A 20414-nucleotide genomic window follows, 5' to 3' on the forward strand; every position below is an offset into this window, starting at 1 on the left:
CTTGTTTCCCATTTCCTTCTTTTTAGGTCAATGTGCTCAGCTTTCAAAGCGATAATGATCAAAAAATGTAATTACAGAACTCTAATAAAAAAATACTGCCAGAAGCCACTCCACATAATGCATATTTTTACTTTTGCTAATACCTGTGGAGTATTTTTAAACCGCAATATTACTACTTTTAATTGATTAAATGATTTAGAAACCTCTTTCACGTCTAAAGCTTATTAAACTATGAAAACTATATATTATTATAATAATCATATATTTTAAATTCTGCAACAGAGCGATGGTTATTTTAAGCAGGTAATTTTCTGTATATTTTATTTATTTTTCATTTCCTTTCCTTTTCTCCCCTTTTCTGTTAATAATTTTCTTTTTTTTTTTTTTTAACTCTTCTTCATATTAGTATAATGCTTTTATTTATTTTATTTGCTAATATATGGGTTATTTCTTCTTAAATTTTCCATTGCCGTCCTCTTAAGTCACCATGCTCAGGTTTCAGAGGTATAATGAGCCAATGATAACGAAACGCTGCCAGAAGCCTCTTCGCATTATGTATATTTTTACTTTTGCTAATACCTCTGTAGTATTTTCAAACGACTTTTACTTAACCAAATGACTTCTTTCCTCTTTATTCGTCATTAAACTGCGCTGAGCTCCTCTGTGGGACTTTCCTGCAGGAAGAAAAATAGAGCGTCTTCTATTTATGCCCCTCCCCCTTTACCTAGCAACGGTACATTCTTGAGTTCTGATTGGCTTAACTCGCGTCAGTCACGGTTTGTAACAAGTTTGGTTGCAGCGTCGCGGTTGTTGATGTAGCTGTCAGAAGTCAGACAACAACAGAGGACAGCTAGCAGGTAAGAAAGGACATAAAGCTCCGTTTATACGAGTAAATGCGATTAGCTGCAGTTAACATGCAGCTAACTGGAGTGTAGACGCTCAGAATATGTTAGATATTTAAATTAAAAACATTTAAAAAAAGGGGGTTTTCGTTGATAGTCTTCGCCGCTTCTGTGTTAGTATCATGTCAAATTGATTGTGTTTAACTGGGAACTCGTGAGCAGCATGAATGGAGCCACTTGTTCTTCATTTATTAAGAAACAGCCTCAGTTTTATCGTCGCCACAAGGTCTCTGAGTGTAATTGGAAGTGGAGAGTTGACTGCTAACCTGAGACGACAGCTAATGTGGTAGCTTAGCCGGTGACAAATTAGTATAATCAGCTAAACCTTACAGGTAATTGTTTCTAACTGTGCAGTTTGTAACTCTACTAATCCAACCACGAATTAGAGACTACCAGCAGCTGTTATATGTAACATCCATTGCGTTACACCTGTTGATATTCTTGAGAGGTAACATCGTGTCTTGGGGATTGAATAAATCATTCATTAACCCTTTATCACCTGGATCGACATCAGTTTTCTTGTGCTGTATTCAGACGCCTTTCACGAGCATTAAAATCTCTGAAACTTGAGGAAATTTTTCTGATTTCTCCATTTAAAACATGGGGAAAAAACATAACGTGCAACTTTGTTTTTTACTAATTTTTTGTTAAGTTGCTTGTTGCCATCTTCTCGTGTTTTGGGAAGAAATTAAGCAATTTGCTCAGTTGTCAAAGGGTTAAAGTTGACAACCATCCTACAGACTGTGATAGAGCAGGGCAGAGTTTAACATTTCTGCATGTGCTGAATACAAAAATCTCCTTTTTTATATCAGCTGGAGAACACAAAGATAAGATTAACCTTATTGCCAGGCCGATAAACAAATAAAAATCGGCAGACACCTACACATTTGCAGAATCTGGAGAGACATGTGTTATGTACATGCTGACATCTGACTGTTCTTTGTTCTTAGGTGACAATGCAGTTCCTCGGCCGGCTCTTGGACACTGTGTCCTCTGTGTCAACTCTCTTCGCCAACCCCTACCGGGTCAGGGATGTGCCGCTGTCCGACTACGCTGGAGGAGGCAAAGTCCTTCTGAAAGAGGAAGGACGCATGATCCTGTACAAAAACACCCAGTGCCAGTCATGGGACTGTCTGCTCATGTGCCCCGAGACGCCAAATGTCACTCTGAGGTCAGTATTGATCAGAAAGAGTGGTGTGATATGTTAACTGTGGCTTAGTGTAGCCACCGAACTAGGTTTACAGGGTTACCACGGATCCTTAAAAAGTTTTAAAAGGCATTGAATTCATTAATCTAAAAATAAGGCCTTAACTGGTATTAAATTGACTTACATTCAGATTTTAAAAGTCTTAAAAATGCTCAGACATGAGAAGCAGGATTTTATGTATTTCTGACATTGCCAGGAAAACCAGCCAGAAATGCCAGATATTTCCCACTTATGTTGGTAAACCAAATAGATATTTTAATGATAACATAATATGTTCATTGTCTTCCATGTGGTCCACTCTAAAAAGAGTTGTTTTTTTCAACATTTGACATAGATAATCTAACTTTTTCAGTGGACAAAAACTCATGTCTTATGATTTAATTTAGATCACTATTGACATGCACTACTACCCAACAAAGCAGCTTAACTAGATGAAAGTTCTTAATCTTAAATGACTCAGTGCTGGGTCATTCAGACATGGATCTGAAACACTCTGTTAAGCAATGAAGATAAGATGGTTTTACAGTTTACCAGAACTGAGAGCAAATGTTTAGTCTGTCAGAAGGAATTGTTGTTGATGTAAATTTGGAGTTTAGCGGAAAAAAGAAACATTACTATCCCAACAAAATTAACACAAGCATTAAAAAAGCAAAATGTTTTTAATAGCTTCTAAAATGTAAAAATTACATCAAATATTTACCACTGAGTGAGGTTACATGGACATAAATAATCTGTTTATGAGGCTCATCGTGGTTGTGATTATGTCCAGGATATTGTGTTTACCTGAGCACACAGAAATCAGGTTATTTATATTCCCCGTATATATCCTAGTTTCTTTCAGCGTTCTCCAGTTAGCATATTTGGGTTTCTCATAAACAGAATATGGTGTTACATGCTCAAACACATAAACAGGATACTTAAAAAGTTAGTTCTGTCATTCATACTAGTTCCATATTCCCAGAGTTTTGGGCACTTATTCAGATTTCCTCTGGCTCTTGTGAAATGACGCCTTGTAATCATTGCACCGTGTGACCCAGGCTGTTTCAGGTGGGGTCAGAGGAAGACGCCATGAACTGGTTCCCCCAGTATGCCCTCAAGCTTCGCCCTTTCTATGAGACACTTCCTCTGAAGGCTGAGACCACGCAGCCAATAGTGGACTGCATCCGGAGCCACCCAGACTGGAGCTCTGCCCACGTCGCCGTTGATACAGGGCTGAGAGACTGTCTCAAACATAACTATGTCCAAAGGTGAGACGGAAAGTGCCTGAGAAAAATATTTAGGACTTTTTCTTAGAGCCCAATATGATATTCTTTTAACATTATTTATAAAAGAAAGATACAGATCAAGTCTTGTCATTTTTGCTTGATAAATCACTTAAATTGTCATATATTTAAATGATTATCAAAATTGTTATTGGTAAGTTTTCTAACAATCCACAAAAGGATGAATTGATGAATAACTTCCAAACAAGTTTCTGACTCAGGGCAGTCCGCCCAGAGGTAAGTGCTTCAGGATAAAGCTGAATGAAAAGTGGATTATGATTTAGTAAGCCTATTCTCCAGAGGCATTAATTGTTAGGCAGTCAATATGAGACCAGCCAGCTTAATGCATATGACCACATTAATGCCATTAAGTATTTATAATAAGTTAATCACGACAGGACTTTAAAAGCCTTCTGCCTGTTTTACATGGTTTAGCCAGCTAACTGCAGATTACTGACATTACTCATTTGCCACGCAGCAAGTAGTTTTCATTAATTTCACTATAGTTTGATAGAAAACACAGAGAAGAACCATGAACGTTGTGAAAATGACAATTGAAGTGACAGTTAAAAAGGTTGCAGCTTGTAGTCTCAGATCTGGGACGTTAGAGTTACTTTCATGTGAAAAATTAAAAATCTGTCCCCACTTGAACTGCATTACCACATTATTGCAACATTACTTTGTCAATAAATTGAGCTAACTGTTCACTGCAGGGGTTTTCCCAAATGTCTCATTCAACTCTGGAGCTCAATTTCATTCTGTAGTGGTATGATTGGAAAACAGTGGCTTGTTAGAAGCTGTTATGTTACTCAGGGTTGCAACAGTAAGAGATTTTCATTGTATAGAGAAGAAAATATTGTGCTTTCCCTGTATCACAGTATTACAGAATTCATATTGTAATTAGGAACAATGACCCATAAAATAATGTAAACTGAACTTTTCTTTTCTTTTTTTTTGGTTGAATAACCATTTTGGGACAATATTGAAACTTGAAGCCAGTTTTTTTCAAAAAGGAAGTATGTATAAAAAGTCTCCCTTTTAAAAATAGCTAAAATAGAGATGCCCATTAGCTCACCTGGTAGAGCGGAGGCCCTATGCACTGAGGTTGTGTCCTCGCCGAAGCTGCTGAAGGTTCGACTCCAACCTGCTTCTGTGCATGGCTGCAAGAACTTAGAGTCTTCAACAAAAACAAAGCAAACAAAAAAATCAATAATCTATGCCTCTCTCTATCCATTAATGTAATCACTCATGTCATCTTTTTGTTTTTTTTAGTCAGATCAATGCTCGGGATGCCTCAGGTCAGACGCCGCTGCACCTGGCGTGTGAGCGTGGCGACTCTGCGTGCGTGAAAGAGCTGTTGGAGGAAAGCCAGGCTCGCACCGACATCAAGGACCGCAACGGGGAGACCCCCATGCACTACGCTGCCAAGCAGGATAGTCCTGCCATCATCCAGGTGAGACAGGAGACAAGACACTGGTACATTTCACATTGTCAAATTTCCTTTTTTTCTTTTTTTTCCTATCTTCATAGTAACACAATTTCCCTCCCTCCACTTTCTCGTTCAGGTCATGTGCTCGCGGTTGTGTCCAGGGGTGAACGAGCTGAACAACAACGGGGAGACGCCGCTCCACGTGGCCTGCCGTCTGGGACGTGTGGAGTCCGTCAAAGCTCTGTTGGAGGGGGGGGCCAAGTGTGGTGTCGTCGGTGGCACTGGCTACCCCATCCACAGTGCCATGAAGTACAGCGAGAAGGGGTGAGTAGGGTTAAGGGTAAGGATCATGACTCACAACATGTTTTGCTGCTGGGGTTTCTGTAGGTTGTAATCAGTCAAGGACAGCCTGAATTTAGGCGCTCAAATGAATGATTTTTGATCGTTATGCAGCGTCCAAAGTCACTGAGATAGAACAGCATCCCTGGAGCTGAGAGATGTCTGTATTTTAATCAGTGATTCTAAAAAAATCACATGGTTTTGGTTTATTTATGGTTCTCTGCTGCTCCTCCCTCATCATAAATAGACCTTAAGCTTCAGCTAATTGTTTCTTTTCTTATGAGATTTTGCAATATACCTACAGACCCAGGCTTAATTTACAGCACATACAAGTAAAAAAAAAAAAAAAAAAAATTCTGAAGAGTGCCTTTGCGAGTAGATTCAGTAGACTTAGAAGTGATACTGAGCCTGTGAATGGTCTGTCATTAGGGAACTGCTGAGGTTATTAAACTGATTCTCCACAAATTAAGGAGGAAGAAATGAGATGCTTTGTGCTGAAGGCAGAAACAAATTGGGCCTTTTTAATGGGTTACTAAAATTACCAGCGTGTAAAATTTAAGAGATATTGAAAGATGCACTTCAGTTATTACATAATATAGAATTTAACAGTCTTTCTTTATTGTGTGTTTGACTATCAGCTGTGTGGAGGAGATCCTCAAAGCGGACCCAGGCCAGCTCCGGGCTGAGGACTCCATGTATGGAGGGACGCCTCTCCACTGGTCCAAAACGGCTGAGGTAAAAAATATTACATCAGAACAGAGATCCATCATGAACTGTAAATATTAGTCGAAAACATTCAGAGAAATTTCTGTTTTCATGTTTTGATGTGATGACAGTGACTTTTGTGCCTTTGTTAAAGAGATAGTTCACCCAAAATCCTAAAATGCTTTAACTTTTTTTTTACCTCTTACCTGTGGTGCTTTTTATCAGTCTAGATTGTTTTGGTGTGAGTTGCAGAGTGTTTGAGATATCGGCCGTAGAGATGTCTGCTTTCTCTCCAAAATAATAGAACTAGACGGCACTCGGCTTGTGGTGTTCAGAGCGCCAGAAAATACATTTGATAAACTCAACAGCAATGTCTCTTTCCAAAAATCATGACCCACTTACTCAAGATAATCCACATACCTTGTTGTCAGCCGTTACATGTAGGAACTATTTTCTCTCTACCAAACTACACCTGCCAACTCCATAACAGTGCAAAAGGAGGCATGCATCTACTCATGGAGGAGAGGCTCGTGTTCGTGACAGAGCAAGTTGTGAACACTGATGCCGTCCTCTTTGGCTGAGCTGCAATGTTAGGTAGCTCAGTGAAATAATAATGCTGAAATAAATGTTTCTTTCTAACTGCCAGATGTGTCGTTTGCTGCTGGAGCACGGCTGTGAAGTGAATTACCTCAGTAAGACTGGAGAGAGCCCCCTCCACATTCTCACCAAGAAAGGCCGCTTTGAGGCGGCGATGGTGCTGCTCACCCACGGGGCGAACGCCAACCTGAAGGGCCAGGATGGAAACACGGCCCTGCATCTCGCTATGAAGGTGTGTGTATAAGATATCATCTCCGTCTCGTTTCATTTTCCAGATGAAAGGAGTACTCTCTTACTGATAGTGAAAATGGTCATGAAAGGGAGGAGACGTGTTTGCAAAGTGGTTGCAACACAGTGTTTGGAAAAGAGGAAGAAGACTTAAGATTACAGAAGTTTTAAAATCCCAGACAATTACGAAATGTGGTTGCATCACGGATACAGTATAAGGACACACTTGACATATCTGCTTCTCTGTGATAGCGTGCATGCTTACACTGTAAGATGTTAGCTCGCTGTCACACTTATACTGAGTTTTTGCTGACATTACATGAGAAGCAAATGTTCGTAATCAAAGGAGCACAATTCAGATTTTCTTTAACCAGAAAAACTGGGAAAAAATGTACTATCTATGTTTTACATTCTGTTTTAACTGTGCCATTTATGAAGTAAAAAAAAAGAAAAAAACAGCCAAAAAACAGATTAATGACATCTTAAAGAGCAGCCACAGCTGTTTTTATTTTTTATTTTTTTGTCATTTTACTGTATAACTGTGGGACTCTTTATCGCTCTCTCTCTGTTCATTAGATGGACCACATAGAGCTAATTAAAGCTCTCATTGTTTTTGGGGCTGACGTGGAGATCCACAACGACTTAGGAGAAACACCTGGACTCATCGCTGCTCGCACCAGCAAAGGTAAGAGAGAAAGAGGGTATAGAACTTTAAAATTGGACGTAAGATAGAGACCCTTTAAGGCTATGAGGAGATGAGAGGTAAGGTGGCAAGGAGGTAAATGGAGGATGAATTAAAGGAAGAGAAAGAGGAGGCAAATGACAAACAGTTATGAGATTATGGAACTTAATATGCTCGACCTAACAAGTCAGTTTGCACTTTATTATAACGCGTAGCCTCGCTGAAATGCATGTGTTTCGCCAAAGACATGAAAGCAAAATGCATGAAAAATGGATGAGTGATTTACAGAATCACAAACTTAAGTGTTCTTAGTGTCTTGTCTTAATATGTGTAGTGCTGTTTTGCAGCTCCTGCGACTAATACATTGTTTAGACACTGTTTATTTTTGAAGCCCATTATAAAAAAAATCACAGTTTGCCTTAGAGGGATTTACAGCGACATCCCTCACAGTGACTGAGGAAAAATCCCCCCCTCCAAAAAAACTTTAATGGGGGGAAAAAACTGTAGAAACTTTGTTTCACTGAGGTGTCTGCTTAATATATTTAGAAAGATATGGGTGAGAATTACAGCTCTGCAATTATTAAAAGGTCTTTAATAAAATACCATAAACAAATGCTTTCAGTATGAAAACATTAAGCCGCCATCCATTCGAGCGTACCCAAAAAGTGCTGTCAGGCCCAGTGCACTCAAGGAGCCTAAAAGTAGCGCACCAAAAGCACCTGAGTGGTCTCTGTCCCTGTTTTCCCCACATAATACACACATTCCTCTAACAGTAAAACAGTGCAAACAAAAATAATAACAGTGCATATATAAAACAATACCAGTGCCAATATTAAAGATTTGAAGAAAAGCAAGTTAGATTGCACTGATGGCTTACTGCACAGATGCATAGATTATTGCACAGAGTTCTTATGGGCCATTAACTCTGGTCTGTAATGCAGTTAAAGGACACACATCAGTATGATGCATAACTGATTCACTTTCAGAGCATTTTGGCTCGAGACCACAACAGAGACAACTGATCTTTCTGCAGTTCTGAAGGCTGATAGAAATCGCTGACCGTAAACACGGTTCCCAAGCACCCTTAAAAAGTCTAAAATGTCTTGAATTCACTTATCTAAAAATGATGCCTTCATTTGTTTAAATGAAGGCGTTAATTAATCTTTCGAAAGCCTTAAAAATGCTTAGATGTGGGAAATACGATTTTTTTTTGATGTTGCATTATAAATATTGAATATAATTTGTAACTTTAAAAAAAATAATAATTTTACCGTATGCCTTTTGCACTGACATCACCAAAAAGTCATGTTTTATGTTACAATTGATAACAAAATTCTGTATTTGATGCCAGTCCATATTGTTTTTTCAGTTTTGTTTTTGTAAAACTGGTCTTAAATTTAATTAATACTGCCACTAAAAGAGTCTTAATTCTCACTTGCCTTTAGCTGTAAGAATCCTTTATATAATCCACCCTTTAAAAGAGCTGAAGGGAAAACATTTGGAAATTTCACTTTGGTTTCTTATGAAAGATTTAAACAGTGTAACTTTCACGTTTCTGTTCAATAACATGATAATTGCATGAGCATATTTGTTGTTTGCACATATATATGATTGTTTATGCACTTGATGCTCTGAAGCAGAAATGGTAATAAAGAGAGTTTGTTATCATTTATTGATTGAAAAATGCATGATAATTGCTAACAGCTGGCTGATGTGCTTACTTTCTCTCTTCCTCTGTCTTTCTCTCTCCGTCTCCCATCTATCTCTAACTTTATCTCTCTTTTCTCTCTCACTGCTTTTTGTGTGCATGTCTAACATGTTGACTTGCATGTGTGTGTGTGTGTGTGTGTGTGTGTGTGTGTGTTTGTGTTAACATGAAAGGTCCTAATAGAAAGATACTGCTGGACATGCTGTGTAGTGTAGGGGTCCAGCGGTGCCTCCCACCCTCCCCCGGCAGTCCTCCCCCCTTCTCCAACACGGCCAAACCTCCAGGCAGTGCAGGCATAGGTAACGCCAACATCCCTCTGTCTGCCCTCCCTTCACTCTTTCAGCCTTTCTTCCATTAAAAGTCTGACTTTGATTCATCAAGGTATCATGTGCACTGGGTTTTTTTCATTTTCCATTACTCTGCATTCCTCTTTTGTTTATGTTTACTGAACATTTTACAGTTGCGACAGCTGATCTCATTCTATGTAATTTATATTTTCTAGCGGTTTAAACTTGTCATTAATCTATAAAATGCCAAAACCCATACATAAAAGATGGGTTTTAGTTTTCTTTTGCATTCCAAATAATATAGACTTATCATTAACAGTTTAATAATTTATGTGTCATGTAAATGCTGTAGAAAAAAACTTATATTGAAACTTCAATACAAAACCAAGACAAATATTGGAATATTCAATGCCAATTTTGATATGATGGGTTAATTTTGACATTGGGGGCTTATAAGTTCAAATGACAGTAGAAACACTAACTTATTGATAAGATATACTGCAGTTAGTAGCAGTGTATCTATACTATGGGAAAATAGTATAGAAACTTAAAATACTCAGAATCAGTATGTATCAAAAATAAGACTTGAGCCATATCAATGACAGAACGAGTTCAGAGTTTTCTGTCAATTAAAAGTGCGATGTTACTTGATTTATCAGCACAGACTGAAAGAAAAAAAAATGACGAGGCGGCACCAAAAAACTTTTTATAAGCAACATACTGTGGTGAGAACTGCTATGCTGATAGTGTTTGGACAGTGAAAGAGTTATAGGTAAATTATTTGATCCATTCTTTTATAATCGCCTCAGTTTTATTTCTTGAACTATGAATAAAGAAAAAGTCATTTCATGAAACGAAATGTTTTTTGTTGGACATTGAATCCATACATGACACTTTCTGTAAAACTCCCATGCTGCTTGTAGAAAACCTAGTCACCCCTTTCCTTTTCCTTTATATATACATTTGATGCCATGTGTTGGTCTCATTATAACAGTTGTTGTAATTGGCTGACAGGGTTTGAAGAGATCATGTATATGGGGGCTGCAGTCACTGCAATGAGCAGAAGCACATCTGAAGTAGACGGCCTCAAAATGGAGAAAAGGAAGTGAGTAAGAAACTGAATGATGACATTTGTAATTTTATTTATGAATATTTTCATATTTTTATTTTATGAATATTGCAACTCTGTTGACAGAACTCAGTCAAAGATAATTTTTGATCCTCTCCTCTGCAGGATGGACAGACTGCTGTGTCTGGATGGTGGAGGTATTAAAGGCCTGGTGTTAATCCAGATGTTGATTGCTCTGGAGAGAGAGGCTGGTCGACCCACCAGAGAGCTCTTTGACTGGGTGGCTGGCACCAGCACTGGGGGTATCCTGGCCCTCGCTATAATCCATGGTGTGTGTGCATTTCCCTGATATATATATATATAAGATTATTTTTTGGCATTTTAGCCTTTATTAGATAGGACAGATGAATAGCGTGAAAGGGGGAGAGAGAGGGGGGACTACATGCAGCAAAGGGCCACAGGAGTCAAACCTGAGGCCGCTGCAGCGAGGTCACTGCCTTCATGGGGCGCCTGCTTTATCAACTCAGCCACCAGATGCCCCTCCCTGATATTTTTACATGTTTATTGTTGCGTAGCATCAAAACAATAATCATGTTTTTTTTTCTATTTGAAGGTAAGTCCATGGAGTATCTGCGCTGCCTGTACTTTAGGATGAAGGAGCAGGTGTTCAAGGGGTCACGGCCGTATGAATCAGCACCGCTGGAGGACTTCCTGAAAAAAGAGTTTGGGGAGAACACTAAGATGACAGATGTCCGATACCCCAGGTAACTTGTCAAGTTTAATATGTCCCCTAGGCGAGAAAAGTGTACAGAGCATGGATGTATAAAGAGCTGTGGATGCAGAGTCGCAGGCGAGGCCCCGTTCATTCCTATGAATGGTGTATCGGGGCTCTTGAAGCCATAAAAATGTTTTTCTTTATGGTTGTAAAATTACCTGCATCCTCCACATCGTTGGGCCCATAGCGCAAATGCATGATGCCCCCTGGCATCATGTTATGTACCTGGATGTTGTAATTCCATGTTTCACTGCTTTGTTTGAAAAGATGAAACCACACCTATATTTATACATGATGCACACCAATAGACTGATGAACTCTATGGTGGCAGGTGTGGTTAACGATCTGAACCACTAAGGCTATACCTTCTTATCAAACTTTTGTGGCATAAAATGTGCAGATGTTACCTTTTTCCTACATGAGCTCTGAAACCACTAAAAAACACATGAACCAGATGTTGAAAATGAACCAGTTCTTTTGTTAATTTGGTGCAAATGCTGATTCTCTTTTATTAGCATAAATGTAGCAACATCTGCCTGCATTTCACCACTCACGCCCTTTTTCCACTCATTTATTTGTCTGTTTAGGGTGATGGTGACCAGTGTTTTAGCAGACAGACACCCAGGCGAGCTGCACATCTTCAGAAACTATGACCCTCCCTCCGTCCACAGAGAACCGCCATATGCCACCACTGCCACATTCAAGCCCCTCACTATCCCACAAGGTACGACAACAAATAAAGCTACTTATGTTGACCAACTACACTGGTGCTCACTGGTGCTGTATTAGAGATTTGGTGCAGTGCATGGTGCTACCACTGGATGGCATCAAAGTAAGCAAACCCTACACTTGGTGGCTGTAAATTCTGGGATTGGTTAACCTGAACAGTAAAAAAAAAGTAACACGCTGGTCATCATGTCCCTGAAGTGTGTTGTTTGAGTGCCAAACGTGTTGTTGTTGCAGGATGGGAGGATGAGGATGTGTTGGTAGTAGGATACACAGAGGAGCCGACCAGAAAGCGTAGGAAGTTGACAGATGAAGGTGTGTGTCGGTGTGAGTGAGAGACCACAAGTATTTGAAAGGAACAAAAAATATTAGGTGTTTCACTCACAGTTTTTGGGCGACACCTCACAAATTCACATTTTTCCATGTTTAAGAGAGTACTTCAATAGAGAGTCTTAAAGATGCTGGTAGGTGTGTTTTGTTACCTTTAGACAGAGTCTGTTTTTCTGTGTTTCCAGACATGAGAGTGGTATCGATCTTCTCATCTAACTCACAGCCGGAAAGCCAATAATCGTATTTCCAAAACTGTCAGATATTTTTCTATGTGATTGCATGTCAAATACATGCTTACTTTTATTGTAATAGCGCAGCAGCAAAAACATTTGAGCCCTTTGGCCCTTTAAAACATGGATGAATGTGAGTGTTTTGTGAATACTAACAATCTGTCTCTGCAAATAGGTATAAATGTTCCTTTATTCCATGTGAACGTAATTAACATGCACAGTTCTTAAGTTCACTATTTTTGTGGCACTTTCAGACTTTTAATTATTGGAAATGACTTTAATCACTCCTTTTATTAACTTTTTTATATTTTAATTACTTTTTTTAATGGTCGACCAAGCTCATTCATTTTGACACTTTTAGTTTACCTTCATTGATGCTTTTACCCTAAGTTTTACTGTTGATCGGAGGTGCTTTTAATCAAGTTTGGTTGTGTGCTGCTATGATGTTCTATGTGCCCGTTTAATGTATTTTTAAATTGTTTTGTACCGTCAGCTGCAGATCAAATTTCCCCTTGAGGGACAATAAAAGCTCGGAACTGAACTGAATTTGGAGGCTGAAAACCTGACTCTTACTGTCTTGATAAATGTTTCATGCTTTTTTTAAAAAAAAATGTTTTAAATGGTGTCTCCCCGTCTTTATACCAGAACAACTTGTGTGGCGAGCTGCCCGCTCCAGCGGCGCTGCTCCCACCTACTTCCGACCAATGGGCCGCTTTCTGGATGGAGGGCTGCTGGCCAATAACCCGACACTGGACGCCATGTCAGAAATCCATCAGTATGATAAAGCTTTAAAAGCTGAGGTAGGCAACCTGACACCTTCTCCCTAACGCTTCCATTAAGTTCACATTCAATAAACTCATGTTTTTTATTAGATAATTGAATTGTCCACTCCTGTTTTAACCTGTTTTAACCTTCCTTGCTATCAGGGCCGTGCAAATGAAATCAAGAAGTTGGGTATAGTGGTCTCCCTTGGTACAGGTAAGACACATCATTATGTCTGAACATGTTAAATTCAGCTTTTTAACCTTCTTGTGAACTGAACTAAATTAAATTCAAAACTCAGGGTCACTCTCTGAATCTTAATGTGTTGTTCATTCATAATCTACAATCAGTTTGCACTCTGCTTTAGTATTACAAGGTGCAAGTTAAATTTTTAAAATGTAAAGTGTATCCTTGATCCTGCTACATCTTGTGGAGTTGAAGCAGGAGTTGAGGAGTCTCACAGCCTGGGGAGAAAAGCTGCTCCGTAGTCTGGTGGTTCTGCAGCAGATACTGCTGTATTTTTTCCCAGAATGCAGCAGGATGAATGGACTGTGGCTTTGGTGGCTGCTGTCTTTCAGTATCGTTTGGGCTTTGTGCAGACAGAGTACTGATGCTCTGTAGATGGGAACCTGTGATGTTCTGGGCAGTTTTAATCACCCGCTGTAGAGCCCTCCTGTCCTGGGCCGTGCACGAACCATGCCAGTTAGTGATGTTTCCAGTCAGTATGCTTTCTATTGCTCCTCTATGGAAGTTAACCAGGATCTTGCTCTGAAATTCAGCCTTTCAATGTTTCCGTAGCAAGTAGAGCCTTTTGTGTGCTTTTTTTAACCTGGGTGGTGATGTGTGATGATCATGATAGGTTCTCAGTGTTTCTAATTCAATGAAACCTGGCTGTTCACCTGCTCCACCTCAGCTCTGCTGATTTAGACAGGAGTGTGTGTCTTTGCCCCCTTCTTTCAAAAGTCAACAATCAGCTCCTTGGTTTTGCTGACGTTGAGCAGTAGGTTGTTCTCTGTGCACCACTCTGCGATATGAACTATAATATAGCTGATGATGATGGTGTTGTCTGCATACTTCACATACTTAATATGGAATTTGATTATTAGTATATTTTATGAGTACCGGTATATAATGTTTTTTTTTTTTAATTTATTGGGCAAATACAGCTACGTTAGGACTTTGAGATGGAAAAAAATAGTTTCCTGATTTCTCCTCATGTTGTCTCACTGCACTTACGCTGCTTTTAAATTTGAATAAGGCGCTCAGTTTTTTTTTTTTTTAGGGAGATAAATGTTCTAGCAAATAGTGTTTAGACTTGACAGTGTATTAAATACCTAAATAACTGCAGCATCCACAAGCAACCATATCTCATGTTATGAATGCTGTTTATCCAAGGTGTCTTATGCAACCCTGAATTCCCATTTTTTTTAATAATGGGAGGCTAAACAGGAAAAGTCACACAGCACATTGTAAATGACTTCTGTGCTCCTGTTTGTTTTCAGGTAAACCTCCGCAGGTGGTGGTGAGCTCTGTGGATGTTTTCCGACCCTCAAACCCTCTGGAGCTTGCTAAGAGCTTCGTGGGAGCCAAGGAGCTGGGCAAGATGCTGGTGGACTGTGTGAGTTTGTGAAACGGCACTTTGCACCTCGGTTAAATCAATGACTGCTAAATACTCATAATCCTACTCTACAGCAGAAATGTCTAATTTCATATCAATTGTAATATTTTCCTTATAATTCGTACATAATAACCAATAACAATAACTTTTCAGAAAGTGTTGTGCTGTTTTTAATCCTAAAAATGTCTCTCTCTGTGACTGGACAGTGTACAGACTCTGATGGCTGCGCAGTGGACCGAGCTGCAGCCTGGTGTGAAATGATCGACACCATCTACCACAGGTCAGCTCACTCAACATGCTGCACTTTCGCTCTTTTTTCCTGCTAATTCTGAGTCAGTCTGCCCTCATCATTTTGCTGTCTAAGCATTTTAATCACTCCATCTCCTCTCTTAAACCTCTTTGGCCCACACGCTTCCTTTGACGTGGTTTCATCTGTCATGATACTAATACTGCCATGTGCAGTGTTTGATGACACATACCAGAGAGATATGGACAGACACACAACGTAAAAAAAAAAAAGAGCTTGCACAATCAAACTGGCAATAAAAAAGATGATTGAGAAATTCAGGAAACTTCTATAATAGTCAGTCAAGCTGTCATGCTTTCATAGTTTTAACCAAATGTTATGACGCTCCTTCTCAAAAGACAGTCTGGACAAATACCGGACATCACTAGAAAAACATTACATGAAATGATAAACACAAAATATTTAAGAAAATATATCTTATTCCATTCTTAGTAAACAATACAGCGCAACATATCGTCATGCATTTTAATGCCTCCGTGCCAGCGACAGTTATTAGGTTGTCTATCTGAACATCTGTCTTAAATTATAAAGAACGCCTTGAGGGAGTTACTTCAAATTTGGCACAAAGGTCTACCTGCACTTAATTATGAGCTGATTAGTATTTTGGTGGTTGGAAGTCAAAGTTCAAGGTTACTGTGACCTCAAAAATCATGTTTTTGGCTGTAACTCAAGAATTAATTCATTAATTATGACAGAATTTCACACAAATGTCTACTAGGATAAAAATATGAAGTAATGACGTTCTATATCGAACTTCACTGTGACATCAAAATGTTTTGCAAGGACCCTTTTCTGGCCGTTACTCGACATTATAACTCAGAAACAAAAGGGGGGACATTTGGTGAGATACTGAATTAGTGACACCAATCTTAAAACTGTGCTGATGTAGAGATCTTCTGTGCCAGGTTGAAGATGTGTGTGAAGCATCAGTGTTTTTACAGATATAGATGTAAACTGTAAGTTCTACTTGACTGGTGTGTGAGGGCATACACTGCAAAGCAGTGATTCTCGTTTATTATATTTTATTTAATTATTTGTGAACAACATTGCACAACCTTCGTCTTACCGTCCTGCCACAAAAAACACATTAAAATGTATCTAATATTGCATCATTAATTTTAAAGCTCTCTAAAATAGTTTGTTTTTTGCGCAGATTGAGTCCCCAGCTGTCTCAGGAGGTGATGCTGGACGAGGTGAGTGATGCGGTCTTGGTGGACATGCTGTGGGAGACCCAAATGTACCTGTATGAGAAAAGGGAAACCCTGCAGTCCCTGGCAAAGGTGCTGCTGGACAAATGAAAGCACAAGAAAGTCACAAGGAGAGGCTGCGAAAATGGGACTAAGAGCGCTGAAGAGACGGAGAACACGAGAGCAGAAGAGAGTCCTGTGAGTGGAGCCAAAGAGCGCTTCGATGGAGCTCAAAGATTAGCGAGCCATGTGTCTGATTCAGGACTGTAACGTCTGTGTTGGTGTGCTCTTTCTTTGCTAGAGACGACGTGACCACAGTGACTCATGTTTCTGCTAAAATGTCAGCACTCAAATGAGTGAAACAAGACAGGAAATTAAAAGTAACAAACGACTGACTTGATGTAGCCTCCAGAAAGGAAAGTTTTGTAGCATCGTGCGACCTTATCACTGACCTTCTCACTATCAGGGTTCATTAAGTTTGTTTGTACATAAACAAGTGAAGGAGTTTATGAGGCTTTCTTTTCATCTTTGATATGTGAATACAGAGGGAATATAGAAGGAGGTGGTATTAACCAAGTCAAACTGAAAGAAACACGCACACTGACTGTGACACTGTCAGTTAACCGCTGCCCTCACCCATCCTCTCAGTGTTGCTTAACAAGTCATAATAAGTTGTCATTTGTGGCTTTTTGTGTTTTACTGGAATTCCTCCTTATCTTGTTCCTCTTTCTTTCACAAAAACACTCATGATTGAGAGATTTCCCATTGTGTCATATGATCAAAGAGACCATGCAGCACCAAATAATCTGCAGTTAACTGTAGCAAAGCTTGGGTGATGACGATAATGGACCAGTTCTGCCTTATGTGTCTGGGACCCACATTTGAACCGACTCCTTTTCTCCATATTTCCATGCCTTTACGATGTAACTTATTTATGTTGACTTTAAACTTAATATTTTTAACCTCACACCCAGTGATAACTCGCTTACAACCTCTCAGTCAGCCGGAAAAGTGTCTTGAACACGTATTCAACACACACTGTTACAACTGGACTTGAAACTGGACTTGAATTTTTAACTTACTTGAAAGGAAAAAAAACAGAAGACTCACTTGCACAACGTAAACTAGAAGTTACAAATAATTTCCTATGTTTTTTGTATTTGGATTAATTATCTAAGTGTGTACTTCTATGGTAATAAAAATTATTATTATAATTATTGACTTGAGTTGTGTCTGTGATATTTTTTTCTCATCAGCCCCTATCTTTCTTGAATATCTCGCTTTTCATTTCATCAATCTGGGCCCAAATGCTTCCCAATATATAATATAGTAATTAGTGTCCATCAAACAATTCAAAAATACAAGCACAGGACTGCATCAACTTTATTTAAAAGTAAAATTCACCACCAAAACTCTCAAAACATAATTATATGTTGCTGTAGCTCTCTGATTGATTCAGGTCATTTTTATTACTACTACTACTACTACTACTACTACTACAGCTCATAATAATCATAATAATAATTGTAGTAATAACAAACTGATTTATATAATACTCTTCAAAACATGCTACAAAGTGCCTCACAAGACAATAAAAATAGACAAATTAAGCAAAAGTAAAAAATGAGGTGATTGTGAAAAAAAGTAAAACAAAGTATTAAAAACAAATACATATAAATGCATTATATCTAACACTTGGCCAATAACATAAATGATATTGACATATTCACTTTTTTTCCCACCTAATATTAGAGATCATCAAGTTTCTTCTGTGGTGGAATCAACATCACATTATGCATACTCATCATTATACATTACTTATCCTAATGACCCGCCAGCAGATGGAGACATGAAATACAATGCTTTTCAATGTATGCAATATTTATTTATTGTGGAAAAAACCCCCAAACAATATACAATATGACAGTGCAACCTGACACAGACACATTCAGGACATATGAAAATGCCATCCAAAACAAGTTTTTTTTTTAATTTAAATATATTGGGTTTTTTTTTTTAATCTATAAAATTAAAACTTCCAATGCTGTGTTTGTAGAATAAAACAGATACGTTTTAAAATATATATATATTTTCAATTAAAGTCTCATAAGAAACTTTTTTTAAATATAAAAATAATATAATAATATTATTATTACTAATATATGAATAAACGTAATTTATATTGTTAACATATATACGTAGACTTAATGAGAATTTAGCGAATGAAGCATAAAAACAGGATTGCGTTGCCTCTGTACGTGTACTCTGTCAATGACAATAAAGTTTGATCTAAACTAAGAAAAAAAAGAAACCAAAAGCATCATGGTCCCGGCTTCGCCTCGGTTCGGGAGACCGACGTTACCTCTTACCTGTAACTATTTTAAGCCAACGTTGGGATCAATGTGGTCACTTTTGGATCATAGGGGTTGTTACGAAAATCATGTAGCTGCTCTTATAAACAAAAAACCCAGCAGAACAAAAATATCCGGATTAAAGACGACCGTTAGCGAGCTAGCTAACGCGGATAACCGTAGCAGTGGCGAGCTAACAATTTTCTGTTGGGTGAGTATTTCTTAATCAGTCGTTCACTGGTTTTGTATAACTCTCGGTCTCCTATTCACGGACAGATTTACGTGTTAAGATAAACTACTATCTTAAGTCTGTTTTATTTAAATACATTGTAATTTTAGAGAAAAACGTATTTAGCTTGTCTGTTGCTAGCATGATTTATTACCAAGTGCAGTGGTTGCTTAGCAACAAAACCGACTTTAGCTCAGTTAGCAGCTATGCTACATCAAACTAGCAAGCTAATTTTCAAGAAATACAGACGCTGGACATAATATCTTTAACAATTTAGAGCGTTCATGCAGCAATACAGTGCTCATGTAGTGAATGTGTATTTTATTTTATTATTTTATTTTTATTGTTTAACAACGTGTGTGTTTTTAAGCATAAGTGCTAGCGGACTTTTTTCACGGCAGACATTTTAACATGACATCGTGGGAATTAGTAAAAACACAGGTGTATTCAATAAGATTAATGATAGCCAGTGGTGGAGGAAGTACCTCAAAGCCACACTTGAGTCAAAGGACATATCTCACCAGAAAATGGCTTTGGTAGAAGTCACCCATTGGAATATTATTTGAGTAGAAGTCTTAAAGTATCTGATATTCAGTGTACTTATGTATCAAAAGTAATTCCATCATATTAAATGTACTTAAGTATTGAAACTAAAAATATTGTTAAATGCTCGTTTTAAAAAAGTGAGTTGTCATAATTATGACAGTTAGTTCTTCGTAACATACACCACCTTAAAAATGGAGCCAAATTACACTTGTATTAAGACAAGGTCTTAAACAAAGTGTATTTCCCTATTTAACTGAAATGCTCAGGGGAAAAGGAAGTGGACTAACAGTACATATTTTAAGATATGTACTGAAGTAAAAGTGAAAGTTGACAGAAGTATAAAAACTCAAGTATCGTACAGATGCTCCCAAAAAACTGATAAGTACTTTTTGTGAAGTATCAGTACTTTGTGACATTTTTGTCATAACTTAACCCTTTGCAACCTGCAGCAACATTACTTTTCGGTGCTGCTTTTAGATGCCTTTCGCAACATTTGAAACTTTGAACCCCAAGCAAATTGGTGCAATTTCTTTAAAAAAAACGTGGGAAAAAAGGCAATGAGCAACATGCTAAGAAATGTTTAACAAGAAATAAGTAGAAATAGAAGAAAATAATTTTATAAAAGCTTTGGAAAATTATCTCTGGGAAAAGAGAAAACAGCAAGGAAAAACTTTTATTACAGGCAGTTTTATTATGCACACACATTTAATCCAAAATTGTAGCAGATGCTGAACCAAAGGTGAGCAAATAGTCAAAAGGCAAAGAACTGCAGGGCTTCAGTTATCACTTATTTAATGCACCAAAGTAATCGTGACATTTTGAGTGACACAGCTCCTCATCAGTGTTGCTGGAGCCCTGCAGTGTGTGAGCGATTTCTTTCCCCTTAGACTAAAAACTGTCATTATGACTATCATAATCACATGTTTAAAATTATATGA

The 20414-nt window shown here is 38.3% G+C and overlaps 1 protein-coding gene across 3 annotated transcripts; it reads left to right on the top strand.

Annotated features, from left to right (window-relative positions):
* The first annotated feature begins 802 nt into the window (after positions 1–802).
* Positions 803–17571, top strand: pla2g6 (phospholipase A2, group VI (cytosolic, calcium-independent)). Of its 3 annotated transcripts, XM_042485415.1 has the most exons (19): positions 803–857; positions 1853–2073; positions 3147–3356; positions 4644–4824; positions 4937–5124; positions 5778–5874; positions 6491–6673; positions 7246–7354; positions 9233–9358; positions 10361–10451; positions 10581–10744; positions 11029–11179; positions 11778–11914; positions 12154–12231; positions 13122–13276; positions 13403–13454; positions 14741–14856; positions 15063–15136; positions 16317–17571. In XM_042485415.1, the coding sequence occupies exons 2-19, from the start codon at positions 1859–1861 to the stop codon at positions 16459–16461; spliced, it is 2472 nt and encodes an 823-aa protein (XP_042341349.1). In that variant the 5' UTR covers positions 803–857; positions 1853–1858; the 3' UTR covers positions 16462–17571. The 3 variants fall into 3 exon arrangements, with proteins under 3 accessions (XP_042341349.1, XP_042341351.1, XP_042341352.1); XM_042485417.1 differs by lacking the exon at positions 12154–12231; XM_042485418.1 differs by lacking the exon at positions 9233–9358.
* Positions 17572–20414: the final 2843 nt, after the last annotated feature.

Source organism: Plectropomus leopardus, chromosome 4, assembly GCF_008729295.1.
Source record: "Plectropomus leopardus isolate mb chromosome 4, YSFRI_Pleo_2.0, whole genome shotgun sequence".
In the NCBI taxonomy this organism is placed as follows: domain Eukaryota; kingdom Metazoa; phylum Chordata; class Actinopteri; order Perciformes; family Serranidae; genus Plectropomus; species Plectropomus leopardus.